Here is a 25618-nt window from a genome sequence, read left to right on the forward strand (position 1 = left end):
TTCAAATTAACAATGAAATTATATTTGAATTTGATTCTTGCGCTAGAAGTGATTCACAACAGTTTAGACTAAGTTATTTAACTACAAAGTATTTTACCTTATTTATATTCTTTATTTTGTGTAATAAAGCTCATCGAAGGAAAAATCCAACGAAATCCAAGGAAATAGGTAAACTAAAACTCAAAACTTGTTACTTCTAATAGATAGAATAACAAAACAAAAAGTGCATTACTTAAATAACCTAACTGAAATCTAATCTAAACTTTGTAATCTCCAATAAATCAACAATACTAATTATAGCTTATCTTGAAACAATCCAATAATAAATCGAAATCGCCCATTTCATTATACATAAAATTTCCATTCACTCTCACAATAAAACAGATTTTAAATCAATATCAGCCATCAATCATAACTTCAAAGATTGTTTCAAAATTCCATTATAATCGAGCCTATCCATCAGCGCGCTCGATCTAAAAAATATGCAGCTTCCACACAAAAGCGTTGAAACATCTAGCCGGCATCTCAGCGAATCGATACCACGATATCATGTTGAAAAGGGTCCGGAGAGAGAAGGGCAGACCCTACGCAGCCATCCACGCTTTGAAGCGTGTGTACGCGTGCGTGTTGCACGCGCACGTGCAGGAGGAGCTCGAATGAGCGGCGGTGATGCCGGCGTTCTTTCATTGACGTGCTCCTCGCTATATCCTGTATTCTTCAGTCCCGAGCGAGCCTCTGCACGCTCGTGATCACGGATTTTGTGTTGGTGGCTTCTCTTGAGCAAAACATATTCGAAAACTTATAATTTTTGACAGTGACTGAAAAATATTTCAAAATAAAATAAATCATACCTTAGAAGAATTTGGTGATTGAAGTTGGATGACATCTACGGTGAGTCTTTTAAGATTTCTTTGTGTTGTTTTTGGTTATTGAGTATTATTGACTCTTTGACTCCTTCTTTTCGGGTACTTTTGTTTTCTTTGTTTTTAATTGTAATAAAATAGAGAGAAATTACTGGAGTTCATAAGGTTTGAAGAAATTTAGTATGATTTTGGTAAAATGTTCTGACTGTTTTGAGAGTATATATTTAGTTGTTTGTAACACGCGGATATTTGAATAGATGACATCAGCAAGCGTCTGGAACAAGCGGCGCGCCACAATTCTTATCTTATTAAATATACATGCACCTTGCTACACCTGGAAAGCAAAACCACATATACTGTGTCAAGGTTCAATGGATCAATTGAAATTGTGCAACCGTAGACCGGTTTCTGCAAGTAAACTGACCCGCGGCTAATTAACCTTACTACCCGAGTAATTATAGTTCAGGAATATTGGATCGATTAATGCGCTCTTCATTTCATTGGTCTCTTTGCCAAAATGCTCGTATATGGAGTAACGAATTTTTGATTTTTGCAAAAGTCCGACGTCTTAATTTTCCAATTTTCATAGCGTCAAACTTTTATTTCTCCATTTTTTTAAAGCGTCAAGTTTCCAAATTCTAAAGCAACAAAATGATCGAAATTTTAAGTTTAGAATTTTGCAGAATTTTCAATGCGTCAAGATATCAAAATTCACAATTAAAAATTTTCCAATCTTCAAGCCATCAAATTTTTGAGATTTCAAATATAAAATTTTCCAATTTTCGAATCTTTCAATTTCTGAAATTTAAAATAACAGTTTTCTTTATTTCTGATACAAAATACCCAAGGAAAACCTTAGCCACAACAAAAAATAATAAAACGCAAACCTCAGTAGCTCTTGAAACCCGTGGAGAAGCCGCGAAATCGCGGCTCGTGGCAAGTGTGTTCCCACGAATTTCTCCGCAGCGTCGATCGCGTCGAACGCAATATGTACGCTGGAATATCTTAGAAATTCGAGCGCGTTTAGAATGGCGAAAGTAATCGGGGAGCTCTCCCGGGATCTCCCTCTAGAGACCTTATCCTTGATGGAATCGAGGTCGTCTTCGATGATGTCGCCGTTTCATCGACGTCTACTCGTCAGATCTCGATGTTGTCGTCATCACGATGTCGCGGAAAAACAGTCTCGAATCCGACGTTTTCTAATATCCGTTTCCGTTCGACCCTAATGCGTCTTTCTCCGTGCTACGTGTCACTCGTGTGAAATAGAACAGGAATTCTAGGAGGGGAACAGATCGAGTGGGGAGCCGACCCTAATGATGCTGGGCCGACAAAGCAAGAAACTTCTTTTCGTCTCTTCGCATAACATGGGAATTTATGGCAATGGTAATTAATACGAGTCGAACAACGGGACCGTGAAATGCCAGAAACGTGTCTGATTTTTGTAGTTTTGACTGGCCAATTACTTTCGATAGTCCTTTGTTTCTTATTTTAGTCGTTCTGAGGTTTGGATATTTGGATGTGGATTGGATCTAAAATGGACAGTGAAATAGCAGAGACGTGTCTGAACCTCGTAATTTTGATTGATCAGTAATTTTCTATCATATTTTGTTTCTCATAGATGATCATGAATTTTTAGGTTAGGATGAAATTGGACAGTGAATCTAAAATAATTTTGACAATATTAATTCTTATCCCGGTTATGTCTTTTGGGAACATTTATAGTATATAACGTTGGAGATGCAGATATCCTCGTTTTCTTTATGTTTGGAACTCAACCGAGCGTGAACTTTGACCTGGAAGAGTGCACACACGCTCCGTCGACTTCCAGCCATTGTTATGAGCTAATTTACTTTGGAGGAAGCTTGAAATTCAAAGATGTTCCGCTCTATACAATTCGATGTATCTAACTGGCTATACTTCTAGAGTTAACTTAAACTTATCTTGAAGGGGGAAGATGAACAAAGGTCAAATGGACCATCTGTCTCACGTTACGCTTTTCTTCCGGAAGAAACGTTTTAAACAACTTAAAGGCCACTGATCAGGTCAATGTGAACATTAATTTTAGGTCAACCATAACTTTCAGTCCTTGTAATTGACCTTTAATGACACCTCTGTGTTTTTCATTCTAAATTATCTTTAGTTATTTTTGTTACCAGTTTTACACTTGAACGAGAATCCAATAACCCTGTGATAATGTGATACGCAAGGCTCTCATGGTGAATGTCACTTCACGGGTTGTAGGTAATTCAGAGCGTTGATCCACGCGTCTCGAGGGCGAGTTTAATTACCATGCGCCATCTTTGTTAATGGTAATCAATAATGACGTCTTTTGGATGGCATTAAACACATCTGGCTGTTTATTGACCCGCACCCCATTAAGAACTTCTGATCGATCCTCCATGAACTTCAGTGTACGACCCTTGCTTCAGGTTATAATTATTCATGGTGATTGTCGTCAGTCGTAATCGATCCAATTTGCGTACAAATTCGAACTGATTGACAACGTTGGTCGTCATTGATAAAGTGGAAAACTTGTAGGTGTCATTAAATCTGGTCTTTTATATTATTAGTTCTCCGGATTTCAAACTTTCAGAACTTCAAATTAAAAATTTCCCAGTTCTGAAATTTCCACATTTAAAATTTTCCAGTTCTGTAATTTCCAAATTAAAAACTCTCCAAGTTTAAAATTCTGCAATTTTCAAACGCTCAAATTATCTTTTTCCAATTCTCAAACCGTAAGATTTTCAAATTTCCAAATTTAGAATTCTTCAAATATTCAGATTGCATAGCAATTATAATATTTTCACAATAACTACATTCCATGTATTATGTAATAACTACTAATCATATAACTGCATAATTACAATTTCATGGAAATTCTTTTTATAATCGATTGAACGCGGAACGAGAGTGGAAACAATTGTTCCAGGTTGCAGATTGTCGATTGCCCAACAAGCAAAGAATCGATTCCGCAGTGCTACAATGATTTCGTTCCATCCATTCGACTCTTGACGATTTCTCCTCCGTTCATTGAGATGCTTTCGACCAATTAACGCAGTTTTTTCGATGCGTCACTGTAAACAACGAGGATTCTTTAGAAAAAAGCGCCATTCAATAGTTCATTTGACAGAGTCAATCAATCTTGCCGCCATTACTCATTGAAAATTCTGAAGAATCGTTTCTTTATACTCAATACTCTATGCTTCATTTCATGTTATAAGTGTCCCTATTTTATTCTTTAATTATATGCCGTGTTTCCAGCATTCAGTCTCTTCAATCATAAAGTGACATTCAAATAAAAAATGAGCAAAAATCCTATCCTAAGATCTTCATTTACACGTAACCTACTATACTTTAAGTTATACCTGTCTCTCTTTTGTTCTCTAATTATACGCCATAATCCCAGCAAACGTATGTTGTATCGGGGATCAAACTTCTCTCATGTGATACAGTTTGCGGCGGCGCGGGGAGTTACGAAATCACCAAGCCGGTTGCCCAAGACGCTCTATGTGTCCGGTAGTTTCTCTTTGTTCCACTGGCTGCCTCCAGGATAACCGGCTATCCTCGCCTCTGTACACACATTTTCGCGCAGCGTTCTAATTACACGGTTCTTTCTGTTATACTTCGATCCATTTAGGCCGAATTATGTTTTTCCCCGTGAAATTTCATGCAACGTCCACGTAATCTCCAATTACCATCGTGTGGTAATAAAACAAGCCAGTGAGTTTCTTTAACAGGCAATTACTAAATTAGAAAATCGCTACTTTCTGACTCCATTTGACACTATGCTTATATTTGAAAAAATTTAAGATTAAATATCTAATTGTCTACTGCCTAAATTTTAGAAGAAATATATTTTTCCAAATATTGTAACTTGAAATTTCAATATATCGTCCTTAAAAAATTGAAATGAAGTTAGAATCGATAATAATCTAATACTTCGATTAGGTTTCCTTCAGATTGGCCAATTGCAATCTTTGTTCTCCGAAGACCCAAGGACGCACTTTCCCTGCTCACATGGCGGAACTATTTTTAGAATATGGCTGGTAAAAGGAGGAAAGGGCAGCGAGAACACGGTTTGACGAAGCGTTTACTTCGATTTTCTCCCCTTAACTTGTTGTTTTGTCCGTCTGTCGCCTTCAGGCTAGTCTTTCATTCGACTGAGCCGCCTTTATCTTTCTCCGTCGGCTGCTGACTATTTTCGTGCCAGAAACGAATGCAGCGTCACGGCGCCAGCGTCCGGCTCCCTAGCCAAACAAGAGAAAATTGTACAAATCGCGGCAACGTGTATTTGCATCGTAAAGTCACCTCCAAGACAACGCCGCCTTGACTTGACCCTGTACATAAGGTGTATACCAGGCTATGTATAGTCAAACCCTCAAGGCCTAACTTATTTTGGTCTCCAGTTTCGTATTGATAGAAAACGAGGCCTTTTTAAACTTGGTTACTCACTTAACAATCATTTCTCTAGACTAATTCTATTATTATTACTAATACTTCTATTTAATCCTTCTATAATTACTCTAAAAAACAATTAATTTGAAAATTAGGATCCCTAAAGTAAAGTTAGATTCACTGTAAACAAAAAAGGAGAACTTTTGCTAAGAAGGAACAGAAATTAAACTGATGCTTGATAATAAAACCATGACTCGCGATTCTGTGGCTTCCCCATGGTAAACGAAACGAGGCGGAAATTGATGGAAAGTCATTGACAATGAGTCACTGGCTCCGCTTCAAGGGCTAGGGACGCGGGGGTGCGGATAATGTCATCGCCAGAATTAATTTAGTGGTCATCGGGGTGAACAACCTAGAACATCAGCTCTGTTTGGCCAAAAAACTGTTCGTTAAAACATCTGGAAGCGATGACGTACTCGAACCTTAATTAAAAAAGCACTTCATCAAAGAATCTCCGCGTCTTCTTCGCTAATTACATTTTTCTGTCCATCATAATCTCGAAATTCAAACCAACTGGTGTTTCTTGTGTTTTTTCTTCTAGTCGCAGATTTTTATTCCTTTATGTATTTATTATACAAGGTGTCCATGATTATTGGAATATCATGTATGATGATCCAGGAAAGCTTTGTATGATATTAAATATGGTCCTGACCCGATGCTAATTATCTTTTTTTTGATCAATAAAGTTTGATTTCTTTTATCCTGTTTCTTTTTATGCGTGAGGATTCGTCGGGTGGTCTTCTCGCTCTTGATGGCCTCTCGCTTTTATACCGGATCACCTTGGGTGAGGAAACCCCTCCCTCAGTTGACTTCATCTCTGCTAGTGTCCACACGACGCTCGAATCTCTTTTAAAGGACGATAAACGCGCTCATGGTTACCTGATGCACACCTTGGACATGTGATGCCACTCCTCCTGACCCCAATTTGCGTCCATTTTTCGTCATCTGGAAGGATCACCGATGTTAGGCGCTTTTTTTAGCGGTTAGGGTAACTAATCTTACCTAGTGCGTGCGTGAGGTCGATATGCTCCTTCCGGAAGCTGTAAACAGGGTCGTAAATCGCGTCACAGCTTTCCATTCTTCTTCTTTCATGGGGAACACGATTCCAGAAGGAGAAAGATATATTGGAGGTTAAAGATGAAGAGAGAGGAGGAATTGAAATCGGTCATAAACAGATTAAAGGAGTAGGAAGAAATGGGCAGAGCAAGAAACGTTTGTTCAAAGAACGAAAAATATGGTGAACAGCCATTTTTCTACAGCTAATCTTTTTTAAAAAATATTGCTTGTTAAGACTTGTTGCTATGACTTCCATAATAATTATTACACTGCAATTTTTTGTACACTTATGGGAAGTTTCGAGACTAGAATATAAAGAAATATCTAAAATATTTGAAATAGAAATTACGAGAGATTAAACGATTAAATATTCAACACTAAAACAATGCAAGAGAGAAGAAAAAATACAAATGTAGCGAGAAGAAAAGGGGAAGAGAAACAAAAGAAGAGAAGAGTACTTGAAAGCGAATAAGGGAGCGGCTGGAGGCGAGGAGGGACAAGAAGGAAAGTGGCCGAAAGGGAGAAGGAAATGGAGCCAGAGACTAAACACGGGGATCATGATGGTCGATGACGCCGACGGTAACTCGTGGGAGCCTGTCGCCTTAAATACCTCGTGACATTATCCGCTTTACAATGTACCTGTATATAACCTTAAATTAAAAAATGGTACAAAGTACAAGTAAAGTTAGAGATATTTTATTCGACAACCGTCGAATTTCCAAAATTTCAAAATTTTCAATTTTTAATCTACAAAATTTTAAAATTCATTTCCCAGACAGTTTGACAAAGTTATTAAATATATGTAGCCTCATACAAAGCAGTAATTCAAACAAATACTTACTGATGTAGATGGTGTTTTCGAGTTCAATAGTGGATGGATCATTGTTTTAAGCAGTACATTTGAAAAAAGTACATATATTGAGTTTGAATTGTATGGAAGAATTCAAAACGCGTTGAGGCAGTGAAGCATAATACAGAGAAAACAACGAACGTCGCTTCTGAAGTAAGCTATACGATTGCTTCAAAACGTTATAGAACACGGGAAACAAGGAGATGTCTTCGTGATGTGAATAACCATGGTTTTGTATAGCTGTAACAGCTAAATGACATCGGAGAAGTGGAAATGAAACTTCCCAATCTGAAATTACATTGGAACTACATACATATATATTTCAATTACGTGGGTACAAAGAACTGGTATTGAAAAATGCGAAGGCTAAACAAGCAGTAAAATGTGGTTTCGTTGTAGTCGATCGAGTCGTTAAGAATGATTGCACAACGTTATTTATTTCCAATGCTACACTGTTCTTATCAACCGTGAAAATATATAACCTAGTCAATTTTTCATTTCTTCCATTTTTTTTTAAATTAATTCTTATAACTTTTATCTCATTCCTAATTAAGGTAAATTCGTAATTAACAATTAATAAGAGAACTTGTAGTTTTGGATGAATAGATTATAATTCTCCATAGCCATTTTGTAATGATCAAAACGATGCGGAGACAGGGCAACGGGAATCTGGGCGAGCAAAGACCACTTATACGCTGCAGGTTGCATAACGGTTTCGCGCAGCATCCAACGTATACAGTATCCAATGTCTGCAAAGAAAGAAAAAGGTGCGGACACGTGCGAACGCTTGACTCCTCGAACCATTCGATCGATACACGCTCTCCGCCAAACAATTGGGGGATCGAACTCGATGTAACAGTTCGAGTAAACAACCTCCTAACCTCTTCTCACTGAAACAATACGCTCTGCCCTCTTCTAAATACTTTTTCACGTCCCATTTTAGCAATATGATGAACGTACACTTAATTGTATACAATTTACGATGTAACTTCTTATTACATATTATTTCACAAATGCGTGAAGATGTATCTTCCCCTAGGTATAGAATTCTAACCTCTCAGCTACTGATCATCTCTCATCATAATATACCTTTTGTCTACTACAAAGACTCGTTGGTGATATTTAATCAAGAAACAGATCAATGTTGTGACAGCAGAAGGTAGGAGGAGAATTAGTGAATGAATTTCTGGACAAACGAGAGGCGGGGTCGTTATGGCGAGTTCCACGAACCAAGATCTCGTTACTTGCTCGGTGGTCGAACGGTATCCCACAAAGGGGACGTCTTGTCGACGTGCCGCGGACTCCTTTGAGCTGTTTCCAGCACCGCACCGTCTGGACTTCTCTTGCCAAGGTCCGATTCATTCGACCGCAAACAACTTCCTTCATCAAGAAGTTTGTGCCTGACTTTTTCAACTTCATTCTTCTACCTCTTCACAGGAGTTGAATTATCGCGTCACTCACTTTCCAAACTATAAATTACTGTATTTCTCACCATTCTTTTCACATTCTCCACCTGTTGCACAATAATTTATTAATTGACAGTATTATAATCATCAGTGAATTATTAGATTATAGGTTATGTAAATTTCTTTTTATAATTTTATAGCTATACCAATTAATATCATCCAATGAAATTTCTATACTGTTCTACAAAAATTATATATAGAATTAAGAAAAGACATTTCGCATATTTTATGGCATAAAAAGACATCATTTCTTAGAAACATTCCAACATTTGAAACAAAATCTTCCATAATTTTTCTTCCTTTCTGAAAAAAGGTTATGTTTATATATGGAAGACTATAGAAGAGTTCTTATAAATGGGGATTCTCAGATGTAGAGTCTAGCAGAGAAATTCCTCTCCTGGTATTAAACTTTCATTAAACGCAATTAAACTGACACAATAAATTACACAGAATTTAATTAATCTTCATAAGGATAAAGAACTTTTACATCAATAATTACATCAATTATTTTTAATCTTAACCTAATTTTTGCAAATTTCCAAACCTATAAGAAGATTAGAACAATATTTAAAATTTTGATTTATCATAAGAAAATCTAATCGAATGAGGATCTAATAATATAGATTCTAATCTCCAATTATAAGCCGATATAAATGAAATTAATAAACTTTCGTAGATGGTTTTAAAAACGAGTTTTAAACGAGTGTCGAGTAAAGAAGAGCGTCCGGCACGGAAGGACGCTGGAGTCCAAGGAAAAAGGAGAAAAAAAGAGTATAAAGAACAAGCAGGATGACTCGCAATCCTGATGATACTTGTCTGTCCTTGAATCGGCCTGTAAGGTAACTTAACGATCTCCGTGGATTTTTGTCGGACGTCTTTCCAAAGGTACTGCCGCGTTTCAGAAGCTCTCTGATCTTCAATTAATCTCCAATTAACAATATTTCTTGTAGTTTTGTTTATAAAAAAAAATTTGTGGCGCTGCTTTTCCTTACTAGCTGAAGAAAAGATAGAAACATATAATTCTTGGAATTCATCGAAGAGTAATAATTCGATGAAACTAAGTATTTTGCAGGATCTATTATAAATTCTATTTTTATAATTATTATGAAAAATAATAAAAATAAAATTTACAATAATAATAGAATTTACAATAAGTATGACAATTATTCTTATAATTATTTACAAATACAATTTTATATTTAAATTTCATTAACGAATAAATTTTTCATTAAGAAGTAATTAGAAGGAAATTATTGTACATTCTATCTTTTTACTTTAAAGAATTGTATCTGAATTGTTTTAAAAATAATTTTTTACTTTTAAACAAAGTAGTCTTCTTTCGTTAAATATACTAGTTTGTGTAAATATTACAGATTCAATCACCTCATATTTTCTTATTGTTCTATAAGGCTAGTGACGTTAGAGTGTTTAATTAATTAGCAAACAGGTTGTGGATCGTTGCTTCGCCTCATCAGTATCGTATCTTTTAAGAGTGTATATTGCAAATGCACATTTTTCTTCGCAGTATTGTTCTTTCCCGTCAAATCGAGGACGCCAGCATTAAATCGTCGGCTTTGGAAAAGAGCATGCTTCGTGAATGGAGAGTTTCTCTCCGGGGCTTATTACGGCCCTCCTTATTTCATGAATAATGCGTTACTTTTGCTGTTAATGCAATTATTTGCAAATCCATTATTGGCTCTACATAAATAAAACACAAAAGTATATAAATATTATTCAAATAATGTATAAATAGAGTAGCCCCAAATTTGTAACCATCTATATTTTTGTAGAAAGCATTAAAAAGAAAAAAGTGCTGTTATCGATTTTAATTTAATTAGGTCAATAATAGTTCACTGAAAAACTAAAGTTTATATAATTAAAAATATGAGGCAAAAGTTCACGTATATTGTTTGAATTATATTTCTTGTAATTTAAATATTATATTATATTAATCTTAATTTGATTGCATTTCTATCACAAAATTTAATAACAGTAATGCAACAAGGATAACAAAATAAAAAAATATTCCAATTAAATAATTGTTGAAAGAAATCCGCGACAATATAATTCTTTGTTTTGTATTGAATAAGGGCCCAAATTAATTCTTTTCTGATATCTATGTATCTGTCTTACAACACTGTTTAGCAAAGTTTAACAAGTAATTATTGAAAAGACTCAGTGGAAAGTTTATACGACAAAAAATCAAGGAAAAATATTATAATAATGGAAACGCTCCCACACGTATTTTATAGTTATCTTCGTTGATGATCATGTCGCAATGATTGTTGCATCAGAAAAAACTTCATTGGTCGATGCTTGGATGGCAGAAACACGATTTTCCAACCTTATTTCCGACGTTTCTTGAGCAACATCGCGATGAGCAGGAAGTCGTCGCGAAACTACCTTCCGGAAGTAGTGACATCTTTGTTTTCCATTACTTCGTTACTCATTCTAACAAAATTGCAATCAACATTCGACTAACTATGAATCCTAAATATAAAAATAATTTTTGCAACCATACAACACTAACGAAAGCATTACGAAATTATTACAACAACGTTTACGACGACAGTAAAATTATTTAAAAAATATATTCACACTTGACATTAAGAAATTATTGTAACATTGCTTATTATTATGAAAATTATTAAAGATGTATATTCATATATCAATAATGAAAATGATTAGAAAATTATTATAAAAATACTTGTGACTGGTAAAATCATTTTACAAAAAGTATATAAATTATAAACAATCAGTAATTAATAACCGATAGTTAATTATTATGTAGATTTATAAACTATAAAATCATATTTTAAAAACAAAACTATAAAAAGATTGTCAAGGAAAGAAAACGAAGGATAAAGAAAATGAAATATAGCGGAGAAAAACGTACGACTACGTGTAACGTGAAATTACAAAGTATAGAGGCGCCTTCTGTTGATATATCGTACTCTATTATTTCCAGGCACCGTTACCTTTTATTACACGGCAGATTTTCTTTTGTGGGTGGCTGCTTCCTCGATGGGACATTATAACGCCCGCGTGTTGTTCCAACTCTCCAATGTTATCTAACCTCCAAAAAGGAACGTGAGAACGTATTTACATACATATATCAATGATAGAAATAATCGAAAGGTTGGGTTAGATGGTGCGAGCATCAATGACAATTATACAAGCAGATAATTATACAACCTGTGACACACGTAGGTTAAGAAAATAATCGATAAACGCTGCACCGTTGTCACAAAACTGGTTTGCCAACCCTTCCGGGTTTTCATAGCTGTCCCTCCATGAACTTTACTTTGGAAAGCTGATGTTTGGCTTTCCAGACTTGCAAAATCTTTCCCCATGGAGATTGGCGTATATGATACTTAAGAAAATCCATTTTTTTAATCCATTTAAGGTTCAAGTTACGTAAATCAAGGTTTGTTTATTAATTTTGAATCCTTATTTATTGATGAAGAGATTTAGGAGGATCTACTTTCAAAGTTTAGGTTATATAAATTAAAATTTGTTTATCCGTTGAGTTTGAATCTTCATTTATAAGCTTCATCAGAAAATCAATGTTGGAATATTATCGTATCATTGATTTAATTTAACATGAACTTTATGTTGGTACATTATTACCTGTGCCAAAAATCTGTAGAGTGTGTTATGTGTCTGGGTTTAATTAAGTTCGTCTAGACGCCTATGGTGATTCAACGTCGACGATGGACTCGAGAGAGGAAAAAGATGAAGAGGACCGGCTATTCTCTTATGTAATGGAGACTGAAGTTTCTGCTCGGTGTAGCGTGCACTGCACACAAACCGCCTCGCAACTTCCAAGCAAAACGAAGGAGCCATTGTTTCTCACGTGTTCGGCCGAGTTTTTCTCTTTTTAACCCTATTAACGTCAAGTTTTCAACGAAAATACAAACGCCTCTGCAATTTTTTATTTAGAACTTATGTCAGAACTCAAAAGACTAGTACACGTGTCTGCGAACCCATTGCGAGGTTATGACCGCACCTGACAACCATCTTCCAGACCTCTACCATAGAGAGCTGGTATTAAAGTCAATGAGAACTGGTTCGTGAACAGAATATGATGTCACTTTCGTGTTGGTGACTGGCAGCGAGGGCACGGGAAAATAATAAACAGGAATATGCGAATAGAATAATGATTAAGATTAGATACGATTCCAGTAAGCGAGTGATTCTCTTTGTTCGTCGATCTCTTATTTTCCTTGGCCTTATTCTACGATATTTGCTGACGAAATTTGCTTGTTTTGGGATAATGACGATCACTGTACTATCCTTGGAGCATTATTCTTCTTCCAATATTCAGCTTAATTTCTTTTACAATTTATATTTATGAAAATTCATAATTGGCAATTTAGATGTTTGAAAGATTAATAATTTTGAAACTCCCAATTGCTTGGTAATTAAGAAATTAAGAACTTTAGATGGTTAGTAATTTAGAAATTTAAGATTTTGATCCATTGATTGATATACTAGCTGCTGATAACGCTACATTGACGTCACGGCCTGGTCGCTCCCGAAGACGGGTGATGCAGGTGACGCTGTGTAAGCATGACACGTGCAAATACTGACGAGCTTCAAGGAAAAAGATTTCATAGTTTGAAAATTTGCAAATTAAAAAATTCCAAATTATACTTCCAGCTGGATTGGTAATACCAAACATGTACTACGTAATATGGAATTCCTTTTATAAGATAGTAATAAATCAATAAATATAAAAATATTCTGTTACTACGTATTTTCTAAAGACCAGTCGTTTTGGCTGCTTTTGGTAGAAATAACTTAGCTATTTTCTTAACTAACTTCGTCTTAATTGTCTAGTGTTAAAAACTAAAAGTATATAACTATTTTTTAAATAAATAACAGATCAGAGTAACTCCGAAGCTTTTCACACTATAATTAGTAGTATTTTGTCGTGTATAAAACAGCAACCCTCCTGTGGTCTAGTGAATCAGCTTTTTCAAGGATTCATTCTCAAAGAACGTGGTAGAAAACAGGGAGAGCCACGATGTTGTAATCGGTTCTGACAAGTATAGTCGCGGATCCTCCTGTCAGTACGGGTTCGAGGGGAAAGGAGATGGTTCACCTTTCACCCTGGAGTAACTGTAGAACGAGGAAAGTCAGGGAATGGATTATGCTTGGCGGAGGTGAACAGCTGGGACTCGATATAACCCGCCACGATTACGTTTCTGTTGCCGCCTTTACCATGGAGTATTAATTTTCATTCATCGATGTTCAAAAGTAAACGCTTCATCCTTGTTAACCGATGCGTTAACTTCGATATCAATATTTAAATAATATTTTTTTAACGAAATTCAAAATATTAATTCTGGGATTAATATCCACGCTTTCGTTTAGAAACTTTAAGATTTTTCATTGTTCGCACTTTCAAATTCTTTAATTTCTAAATTATCAGGTGTTCCAGTTTTCAAAATTTCAATCCTTCTAATTTTTATATTTTCAAATCTCTAAGTTACCAATCATTGAAATAATCAAATTATCACAACTTCGAAGTTCCAAATCTTTAAATCTTTACACATTCTAGATTAGAGAACGTTTAATTCTCCAAGTTTTTCAATTCTCAAATTTTCAGACTTTTTGTAGAAATGTCGCATTTTCATGTTCCAAAATCGTCAAATTTGACCGATCTTCCAAAACTTTCTTTGGTCGAGTGATTATCAAAACTTTAGAATTTAGGTAATAATTGTTATATTGCTTTCTTCGAGTGAAAAGTCGAGTTTCTACTGGTTGATTATATCAGCGAGACGGATCGCAGTGAACTGGTAGAAGCCACATGCTCTTCCGTGCTGAATCAGGATCGAGCCGGTACATATTTGAAAAACAAACGAAAGCGCGTTTACGTAAGCGCTGACTCCTTTTCGTCTTCCTCGGCCGTTCCTCGTTCAACGAACTATGATAGCAAACTTTGAGCGGTTTCTGGTGTTGTTGACACGCGAAGTTCATTCACTTTTCCGTTCGCGTCCTTTGTTCATTGAATTCCTTTGGTATGTTCCAATATTTGTACTTCCTTCAAATCTAAAGTAAACATTCATAAAATTATTAATCTTGCATTTTTATGAAATATATTAACAAAACTTTTAGGATTTCCTAATTATTAAATTTTTATTACTATTCAAGAAATTCTTAATAATGTATCCTTACCAGTATCTTTATTTTTATTAATTCATTGATGTTCATTACTTATAGTTTCTGTTAGTTACTCACTATTATTTTCTGTAAAGTTTCTTTGATAAACTTTTTTTCAAACTTTTTTCAAACTATACTTTAGCATCATAAATTTTAATTAACGACTCTCCATCAATCCATTTAATTATTCCTCCTATGCAGACATCTGGGAACTCTAAATTTTACTATCTTATTCAACCATTCTTAAGAAGAAGACATAGAGGGATTATATATACAGTTACCTAAAGTATCCAACTGTTAAGAAGTATAATTTATTTTACTTTTAAACTACTGGACCATCACTCTTATTTTATATAAAATATCCTGATATACATTCTCTATAATTTTAGATGAACACTATAATGTGTTCAGATACTTTTACAATCAATATTTCTTTCAACTTCTTTGTACACCTACATATATGAACCTTAGCCAAGAATCTTCTAATTATCCCAATTATCTTCTTCGCAATAGCAATCTCCTGCAAACAACATTCTTCAGACTGTCATTTATCCTCTAAACCCGGATAACCACGTTAACTTTTAGTTCCTGGATAAACCTAAAGAAAATCCGTCTCTGTATCAACAGAGAACCACTCGGTCCAGCCAGGGAACGGTATTATCCATGTAAGAACAATTCGATCGTGATTCAGAGTTGGAGAGCGTGGGTGTGCTACGAATAATCGGCTCGAGAAGGGACAGAGGGCCGGCTGGATCTCAAAGTGAAAGTCCTGGATCGACGTTTAGTCGTGCCGCGGCCACAGACTTGTACGGATATTCTACAACGCGTTCAAACGTTATTCTCCTCTCAGTTTATTCGCTTCTTCATCAACATATTTATGTGAAAATGAATAAACAGTGGTGTACATGTGACCATTTTGGATTAAGGATCTACCAGTGATCTATGGAACTGAACTGTCAAGGTTTGATTGCGACCTTAAAAGTCAAACACAATTCTGAGTCGAGATTCATGAGTGGTTCGACGCTTGAAGATCTTTTTTCGTTAGTTCTTGAATTATTGCTGTTATCGTTATGGTTTGATTGTAAGATTGGAAGCTGAATGCTATTCCAAGTTGAGATTTGTGGCTTGTTTTGATTCTTTAAGATCCTTGTCTTGACAATTAATTTAACTAATTTAGAGTTTCGTTGTTCAAGCTGATTAAAATTTAGTACATTTAGCTATCTCATTTTAAAGCTTGAATTGCGATAGGTCAAATAATTGAAAAGATGTCTCTTTTTGTGAGTCTGTGTTTACAACATTGACAAGTCGAAGATGTCTCAGTGCAAGAATTCTATGAACAGAGTGCAGTAGTTATCTGTGCCGTATTAAGAGTCGATCAACAACTTCTTCGAAAGGAAATCCAAGATTGAATGGATCTAGCAGTGTTATGAAACCACAGAGACCTCAGAATCCCATGTTCGAATGATAATTATTCTACTACTAATTGCTCTATTACTATCCCGACACAAGTACCATTTAAACCAATCATTAATTAATCACTTGGGTTTTTCCAACATACGCTATCTGTTCAACATCCATAATTCCTCTTTACTAATCCTCTAACCTGTTTCAAACTGCTTATACTTGTTTTTTCCTTAATTATTCTCATCTTATACGTTAAAAACATATTCCATTTAGCAATTAAAATTACATGTGTGTCCTTCTATAATCCATTAAATTTCTATTAACACTAAGTGCGATCTTCTGCTTAATGTAACATCATAAAAAAGTTAATAAAGTAGGCTGAAGTCAGATTTGCGTGATCAGTGGGGCGTTAATCGGATGAAGGCTCGTTAAAATCCGTATCGTGATCGATCAGCCGACTGGGATAGGAACGATCACTTTCCGTATTATTACTTGGCTGTGTGAAAGGCATAACCTCGGTGCTCGTGCGCGCAATAACGGAAATATTAATGTACGGGCCTCGTTCGAACTTTCGACCAGACTCTCTGTAACGAGCCACGAATCGATCGTGTGCTATTGCCTGTTCCTCCTGTCCTGTCCGCTTCGATCCACCATGCGTGAAGGCTCAACCAAGGCTTACGGTACATTGTGGCGTTATTTCGTACGCTAATAGCCAGTCTCTGCCTTTCCACTTGATCCTCTTGCTTCAGAATAAAGAACTTCCATCGGTTCCCTGAAAATAGATCCAAGTTACTTTCGATCATCATCAATAAACTGCAAGACAACTAAAAAGAGTAAGATAACTTAGACAGAGAATTGTTTCACCTTTTCTACACCAATTTTGCACATTATTTGTATCCTTTGCGCTTTTACACTTTTAAATGTCATATGAGTGCGTAAAAGTCTTTAGTGTAATCATTAGTTAGGCCTGAAACGTAACTGATATTACGATTTCATTCAATTTTATCTTATGAGATTTGTTTCCCATATTTGTTCACCGTGGTAGTTTGTACAATGTATTGGGTCAGATTCTACTTGGCTTTTATGAAGATACAATTTTTAAGAAATTTTTGTGATCACGTAAGAAACTCGATGAGGAAAGTTCTTTGTATAAGGTCCACTATAAAAATTCTGCTCGTGTATATATTACTTAACATAGTCATGTGTACGTACAACCACGCATGAAATAAATTTTTAGAGGGAAAGAAGAGTAATGATACACAAAAAGTTAAGCAAGCATGACTGGAAAAAAATATTGAAAACGTGCCAAATAGCGGCTGGCCTGGAAATCATACAGCGCATGATGAGGCAAGCTTATTACTCACAAAAATATGGAAAAGAAGGGAAAAAATTCCAAAAGTACAGGTGGCAACAACTATCCGTGAAACATTATCTTCATCAGAAATATCATTACGAAGCAATTATTATCCCGTTCATGTAATAGTGTCAGACTTCTTCACCAACCACTTTAATTACCGCCGTTAACAAGTTTACGAGTTTTCTTCCCTTGATACCGTTCCATAGCTCACTCCGAATTTTAATGAAAATTGCAAATTATGATTATCAGATCATGTCTGATTGTTATCAAAATTATTCCGCAACTATTGCATAACCATTTAATTGTATAGTCATGTAAAAAATTTTTGAACCTTTTTACTATTTTTTATTATTATACTATGGATGTTTACGTGTTATATCCATAGTTCATAGATGATCAAAAGCTTAGATTAATTTCAGAGTTTGCTTCATTTTGATAGCATTAATTAATGACGTATTAAATTTGAAAAATCCAGTGCTCGATATATAAAATGAATTGCAAGGGAGCTTGCCTGTAAAAAGGAACCAAAATGTGTCTTATCATGTTTTTCTCCCGTAAAAAAATTTCCAAAAGTTTGGATAACAACTCTCACTGCAATCTCAATTGTTTTCATTTCTTATGAGGATTTTTAGTGTCAAAGTACTCTATTGCAATCGGTACATAACATGTTGAATATTTAAAAAAAGTAGGTTTATCTTCTACAGTTTTCATAGCACTTGTAATAATATTTAGTGAATAAATAATTGTTTTATGGATTCCACTTTTTGAATCATATTCATAATAACACAAATTTGCATAAACATCCGTCTATTATCTAACTGTACCATTTCCATACAAATAATGAATTTCGCCCAATTATTTCACGCTATTCAACCATCGTATTCAGCTACAATGTCGTTGAACCAAGCAGCGCCATAGTTTTACACGACAACCACGTTTTTCACGTAGATTTTTCGAGATCTCTTGGTAATACATAATTAAAGGGCAGAAGAGCACGGAGTGTTGTTGACGACAAAATTACCAAGGATCCAAAGCTCGTTCGAACGAAAGATTTTTTACTGTGATTACCACACCAAGCCGGGAGAGTCATCCATTAAATCAGTGGTGCGCAACTTGTATCGTGCTCGGCGATAATTTACGAGCGTGCTTATTAATCTTGTAACAGCTATCGAACCGGAATCAACGCTTATTTTGTAACACAGAATTCACTGAACACAACTGCAGCAATATATTTCCCATATATAGGGTGTCTCAGGTTTTTACTCAAAATAAAGATGGCATATTCTATAACTGAAAAGAAGAAAAAATGTTATATATGTATAGGCTAATATATGATTTATAAAAAAATTATAACAAAAATATGAAATGACAACAGATTGTTCTTACTTAAAATCCAATGATACCAACCTAATTATTAGATATTAGGCCATTAGATTTGTATTTGGAAGGTAGGGCCTAATGCAAAAAATTTGTAATACACTGAAATTAAGGAGGATTTGCAATGTAATGAACTCAATCTTTGCATTTGATCCATAAAAACTCGCGCAACTAATCTACTAGGAAGAAATTTTCTTTGTCCATAGTGCGATGTTTCATAACAGTTATTTAATGTACACGTCAGAAGATTCGACTGGTTTACGCAACAGTAAATGCTTTTCCCTTCTCCAGTTTCTAAAAAAAAGAAGAAATTTGAAAATGAAATTTTTGCACTGAATTATTAGATAACAACCAGATTACGCTACACAGACCATAAATATTACTGAAAGATTTATGTGTACTATATGAAAGGCTAGCTCAGCTGTGACCTTGAAATATTTTCTGGAGAAAAAAGTAGAAATTGAAAAGAATTTGAAGAAGTTTTATGCCTCACATATATAGCAATATTTTTCTCTGTAATGTAGATTACTTGCCATAGAATTCTTTTTCCAGTTCTATACTATATAAATGTTTGCTATATTATATAACCATCTTCCATGTTACCAAAAAGATAATAATTTCAGTTATGTAATATATCCTTTATAGTTGATAATATTCTTTTACGAAATCCTTGAAAAGATATTTCTCCAAATTATCATAAATTTATTCATTCTAAAGTGCAATTCCCCAAAATAGGTTGTGTAATACATATAAAAGAACAAGTTCTTGTTGAAATAAACAACACCTGGACATTCTTCTACCAGAGTTTCTGTGTCTGGAACTTGTTTTGTCCCGTATCAAGGGAGTTTGCGCACCGCTGAGCCCGGTCGACCGATATCAAACGTCGATAGACTGGTAATATGGCGTTTGTATCGGGAACGAGGCACAAGCGGGTGAAAGAGGAAACGAGAGGAGCGGTTTACCTGGACGAAACTCGCTGCCTGGCAACCAGCTCGCCACCGGGCGACTGAGATATGTATATTGTTGATCCGTTGCAAAAGCTATGGAAATCGCTCTTCCTAACCTGAGCCTAGGCTATACCTTCGTTATAGAAGCTTTTAATCAAGCTTTTCAATTTATTTCCTAGCCTAAAGTGCTTTCATGTCATGATACCTTACTATGACAGCTTTTGATATACTATTTGCTCTTTCATACTTTGTATTCAACTTGGTATCGTCAGTGGAGTCTGTAGATTAGTTTCCACAAGTCTAAAAGTACTGGAACAGATTTAGGTACATTATTTTCTTTTCTATTTTACTCTTTATTTAGCTTGGTATGCTCAGTGGAATCTGTAATTTAATTTCAAAAGTAGAACTGCTGACAGATTTTGGTACACTACTTCTTTTATTTGTTACTTAATGTGGCATATTAATATGCAAAAATCCAGAATTGCTAAAACAGCTTTTGATATATTACTTTTTTTATTTCCTACTTTATTTACTATTATCAGTGAAGTCCAAAAAACGTTGGAACAGACTTTACACTATTTAACAAGAATTCTTGTTTTGCTTAACTTAGTAAAGTCCATAAATTATTCCCCAGAAAATGAAAAATTTCATTTATTCCTCTTCATTTTGATAGTTTTGCATCTTTCATGCATTTAGATGCTAAAAAAGAAAACTTGGTTTAATTTCTAATATTTTATCATTTTGATAATAAAAAATTAACTGTGATTCATTTTCGTTCTAATGTTAAATGGCTAGCTGCAGTCATTGTTCGACACCGAGTGTCTTGCCTCGGATAAATATCATCCTACGTAATGGGGAGCGTGTTAATGTTGATTGCGGGCCGCGTAACAGTTCACGACTCTCGGACCGGTATCCTGGAGAACCACGTGCGTGCACACAGCATGCATACTTAAAGCCTGTGCGAATAACTCTTTCGTAATCGCTCGATTCGTATTCTTAAATCACTCATTGTTTGAACTCAACGTCCTATACTCCAACAAAAACAATGCAAATATTGTTAATATTGAAATTAAATTAACCTGTTCAAATAGTTTTTTAGGAATAGCAACGATTCCATACTTCGAATATAGGTTAGGATTACTTCCCTATCTAAATTCATTTAAATCCCATTATGTACTGTTCTAGACTCTCAAACAATTTGAAAAAATTCTGGGATACTCACTGAAGTCTCCACTGCAATATTTTAATTCAAAGAGTTAAGTATTTTTTTAAATCAATGAATATCTTCTTCAGAATTGAAATAAAAGTAAGAAAATGCAGGACAGATTGCAGATTTAAAAATTTACTTATAATTCACTGTATTTACATAAATTAATGTAGGGAATTTCCTAATTGTCTGGTGTATTAACGTTGCATCAAACTGCAGAACCAGAACAAAGGATCCTATCTATCCACACGACTGCTGTACCATGACAAGATTCTAAAACGTGTACATACATACACAAACATCGTGCTAGAAACATCAGACATTTGAATGCAAAGGGATCGGGTAAAACAAAGCACGCGAAACCAGATTACGGTTCTAGCGGAGCGAAGATCTAAGAACAGAAGTGGACTAAGCAGCCGTTATTGGAGCATTAATAAAAAGCTAGCCGGTTATTGTTCGTCAATAAAAGACAGGCGGGCTATTACGCGATTCAGCGTGGGCCCGCGCGGTCCGATTTCAGAATCGATAACGCGAAATCTCGCCCACGTTTCCCTTGGCGCACTTTCCATCTGCGCCGTGAGAAACCGCTTTATTTATACCTAGTAAGTTCTTTTTCCATCACAACCCACGAAGTGTGCACGCGTTTACGGTTGCATTCTAATATGCAAACGTGGGCGTTTGACTGCGTTCGACCACATTTGCCATTTGTGCATTCTATCGGTGGCTTTAGAGGCGAATTCAGTGTAGAGATATTATTAATTCGTTTATTTGGTTACCTACTCATAATGTATTGCTCATTTATGACTAATTTAATTTAAGGGAGTAAAATTTGATAATCTAGTCTAAGAAAGTAAATGTGGGGAATTTTCATCATAGTTAGAAAATAAAGAGTTGGATTTACCCACTTCTCACTTTTCTATTTTCGATCTTTCCTTTCTAGATTTTTCTATTCTGAATATTCACATTTCGGATTCTTCGATTTTGGATTTTGCCAATTTTGAATCTTTCCCTTCTTCGGCCTTTATATTCTAAATACTTCTTATTTTGGATTTTTCTACTTTGGTTATTCTCATTCTGCGGAAGTTCAATAAAATTCAATTACCATAGCCATTTACAGCTGCAAAGGGAAAAAGATGGACAAAAAGTAACATATATAGGCGAACATTATAGTCTAACGGGTATTTGCTGATCGTCGGTAAATCAGTTTTTCCCTTTTCATCTCTCGAACAGTTGTTGAGAATCCGGTTGGGCTACTCGGATTTCTTCACCGGCGATTTAAAGTCCGTGTATCCGTCCACTATGAAAAAGGAAATGTGTGCATGGTGAATGCATTATATACGATCTGTATTTACGGTAACGGGAATATGTCGTGCGTTAAAGCTCCTTCAAAGCAGCAGCTTCCTTGATAAACCGTGCAATTTAACGGCGCCTGGAAAACCGCTTGCGCCGTACGCTTAATTATTATCGGTGACAGATTACGATACTACGATTGGCCATTTTACGTATAATTTTAGTTTTAGACACTGGTTATATTCTATTTCGTTTTCAAACCAAGCCGCGTAAATGACCAATGCAGTAATGATCATTTCATACAAATATGCAGCTTTCTAATTGCTATACTATAGTGTATTTTCAACGTTTCAGCAGAAGATTTTTAAATACAAGAATATAAACAATTTGCTTATTTGGAGAAAAATATTTGTGAATTTTTAGTATGGGAGTTGAATATTTCTTGTAAGAAATAATTATATACATTGAAAAATTCGTATTAGGTGTCATTACTGTTTAGCTCAAGTATTTGATCATTTATTCATCCTTTTTTATAGCGTTATCTCTTAGCTATTACAGCTATTAAAACTATAAGCTAGTGGCAAATGTATAAACTAGTGATTATAATTTTTTAAACATTAAAAATCTTTTTTCAGATTAATAATTAAACAACTGTTGAATCATTCGCAAACTTCAAGCAACAAAAATAATGGCAAGGCAGCAAACAGCCGACAGGAACATTCCCCATCTCCGAGACATCTTTGGATTTGGTAATAAATGGGAGAACACGCGTCTCCAAGCTGAAGAGAAGGCACCAGGACACGACAGTGCCGTATCTGTCGGTTCAACTTCTGGTGAAGAAGAGAGTCCTAAGAACAGTAAGAAGAAGAAGTCGCGTCGTCGTGATAACAGCAAGACATTAACGGAAAGCGACGTAAAACACCTGGAGAGACACCTATCCATGAAAAAAACCATCCGCAAGAAAATCATGCGCGACCTGCAACAGGCATTCGTCGAGGACCCGAACGAGTTCCGTGTAGATGATATACCGCCAGAACAGCTCAAGGCGGAAATCAATATTCAGAGCTTGAGTTTTGGGACACCATCGCAGAAACAGGGACGCACACGTGGCAATGCGGAGAACACATTCCTAGACATGCTTCGTGCTGGAGGTGGTAGGATTTTTTTAAAACCATTCATTTTCCAGGATCAGCCTAAAAAATACATAAATATGTTAATTGAGATGTTTTGATGAAAGTTTGCCAATCGGACTAAAGTTTTATTATTTGTAAGCACGTACAATTCCAGACATATGTATTTTTAAGGTTATCGTTTAGGATATCTAATACCATCAAATTTATAATTCTGCAAATTGTATTAAATTTAATATCGTTGAATTATTATTCAGTAATTCAGTGTTAATATTTATCAAGTGTGTTCATTTATTAGTCGACTAGCTGATAGCGTACTACTTGACTGATTGAGAGCCTACTATTGATGTGTGTATTAATTCTTAGAGTTATGTTTCAAGGAGATTATTTATGAAAAAATAAGTCCTTGAAAAATAGAAAAGAATAATGAATGGTAATTCATTTGTACTCCAGGTCTGGAAAAGAACTCTGGTGACGGAGACAGAGATTCTGGACATGGTGGCTCCCCCACTAGAGAAACTCCCAATGCACAAGATACGGATGACGAATCTAGTTACCCCTATGATACACCAGTTGCAACGCCATCAAAGAAAAGCGGCAACTTTTGGAGACGTTTCACCATGAAGAGCCGTAACAAGCGGTAAATCCCCGAACGAACGTTGAATCGATCACTACCAACTTAATTTCCGTTTCTGTAACTATACCAACTTAGTTATTCGAGCAGAGCTTGCAACTGTGATATATATACGAGAGAGGAAACCGAGTTGTCTCGTGTGAGCACACTTCCCCAATTTTTTTTTACTGGATCTCGAGAAATTTCCGAAGCCCCTTTGCAAAAGTGAGCCAATATTATTAGTCAAATTTTATACATCAAGGTATTAATATTAATAAATTCTCTTGCATAACTATAATACTAAATTTTACAAATTACAAGTCACTAAAAATCGTAGAATTATAATTTAAAAATTAAATAAAGTATAATAATAATATTGGTTGACAAATCATTATGCGAAAAGACCCAGGTCTAACTGCAAGAACACAGGACCAACAATCTAAAAAAAATCTAAAAATACAAATCTCTCATAATCAAAAATCACCATCTCACATATCAGAACAATATTTTTGGAGTTCCTTTTGAGAAAGCTTTTTGGCTGAAGGTTTTTGCGAACAATCTTTGTAAATAACGATTTAAAGTGTTACGAATGATGACTGAAAGTTCTCTGAGATCCTATTGATTCCATAACGTTACACGGAACCCCCTTTGGTGTGTACTTAAAGTAATAATTAATTAATTAAGGAATGCAGCGAGGATATCTAGAGCGTAAGGGTAGCTAGTTTGAATTATTTTTTTTTTATATATATATAATTTTTAAGATAAGGACGAGGAAAACCAGATGGAAATAATAAGTATGCACAGCTCTTTCATCATACCTGTACATTGTTAGTGTTAGCTAGTCAAGCAGGTTTTGCAAGAGGATCGACATACGAAGTATTCTAAAACAATTCGTCCTAATTTGATACTGCTATTTTTTGTGCAAATTTGATACATTTATTATATTTATCACACACGAAAACGTTTAGGACTAATATACATATATTTTAATATGAAAATAAAATTACGTTTGGAAGAGAAAAAATGTTCAAACGAAAATGAAAAATTTAGAATTATCTTTTTGGACTGAAAAAAAGCACAATGAAAAGGGGAGCATCTTTTTATATCGTAAAATATAATCTTCGATTCTCCGAGAAAATCTGAAAACAGAAGTATAAATATTCCCAACTAATAAGCGAGATATATACATTATTATGCAGTTCGATATTTATTGTATAACGATGTTGATGTGAAATTCCATTGTTCCTATCGTTCTTGGATACCTTTTACGACGTCGATGGCATTTCTGTGCTTTTATAAGAGCATTAGAATCGCTATTAATAAGAAACATTTACCTGGTATGAACTGTTACTTGTAAATGTATTATACTCAAGGATTATGATATTAGATGTAAAGGTAGCTATTAAATAAAAGTTCTTTATGAACGTTAAGTCTT

General features: G+C 35.0%; 1 protein-coding gene and 3 long non-coding RNA genes across 13 annotated transcripts; 1 reads left to right on the top strand and 3 right to left on the bottom strand.

The window, feature by feature from the left end:
- The first annotated feature begins 640 nt into the window (after positions 1-640).
- LOC139995104 (uncharacterized) lies at positions 641-25613 on the top strand. Of its 8 annotated transcripts, none has more exons than XM_072018274.1 (3): positions 641-891; positions 23076-23594; positions 24024-25613. In XM_072018274.1, exons 2-3 carry the CDS (start codon positions 23129-23131, stop codon positions 24212-24214), a joined length of 657 nt encoding a protein of 218 aa, XP_071874375.1. In that variant the 5' UTR covers positions 641-891; positions 23076-23128; the 3' UTR covers positions 24215-25613. The 8 variants fall into 8 exon arrangements, with proteins under 8 accessions (XP_071874375.1, XP_071874383.1, XP_071874382.1 ...); XM_072018282.1 differs by having other exon boundaries at positions 664-891; positions 23076-23591; XM_072018281.1 differs by lacking the exon at positions 641-891 and adding an exon at positions 13834-13858.
- On the bottom strand, positions 970-1448 carry LOC139995105 (uncharacterized). Its single transcript, XR_011801864.1, has 2 exons — positions 1288-1448; positions 970-1197 (listed from the first exon to the last, which is right to left on the bottom strand). It is a non-coding gene; the product is annotated as an uncharacterized lncRNA (long non-coding RNA).
- On the bottom strand, positions 5809-12990 carry LOC139995106 (uncharacterized). Of its 3 annotated transcripts, none has more exons than XR_011801867.1 (4): positions 11886-12990; positions 7216-11761; positions 6321-7013; positions 5809-6263 (listed from the first exon to the last, which is right to left on the bottom strand). It is a non-coding gene; the product is annotated as an uncharacterized lncRNA (long non-coding RNA). The 3 variants fall into 3 exon arrangements; XR_011801866.1 differs by lacking the exon at positions 11886-12990 and having other exon boundaries at positions 7216-11141; positions 11669-11879; XR_011801865.1 differs by lacking the exon at positions 11886-12990 and having other exon boundaries at positions 7216-11879.
- Positions 18277-20409, bottom strand: LOC139995108 (uncharacterized). The gene is made up of 3 exons (XR_011801869.1): positions 19959-20409; positions 19027-19290; positions 18277-18909 (listed from the first exon to the last, which is right to left on the bottom strand). It is a non-coding gene; the product is annotated as an uncharacterized lncRNA (long non-coding RNA).
- Positions 25614-25618: the final 5 nt, after the last annotated feature.

Source organism: Bombus fervidus, chromosome 15 (assembly GCF_041682495.2).
Source record: "Bombus fervidus isolate BK054 chromosome 15, iyBomFerv1, whole genome shotgun sequence".
NCBI classification, from domain to species: Eukaryota; Metazoa; Arthropoda; class Insecta; order Hymenoptera; family Apidae; genus Bombus; species Bombus fervidus.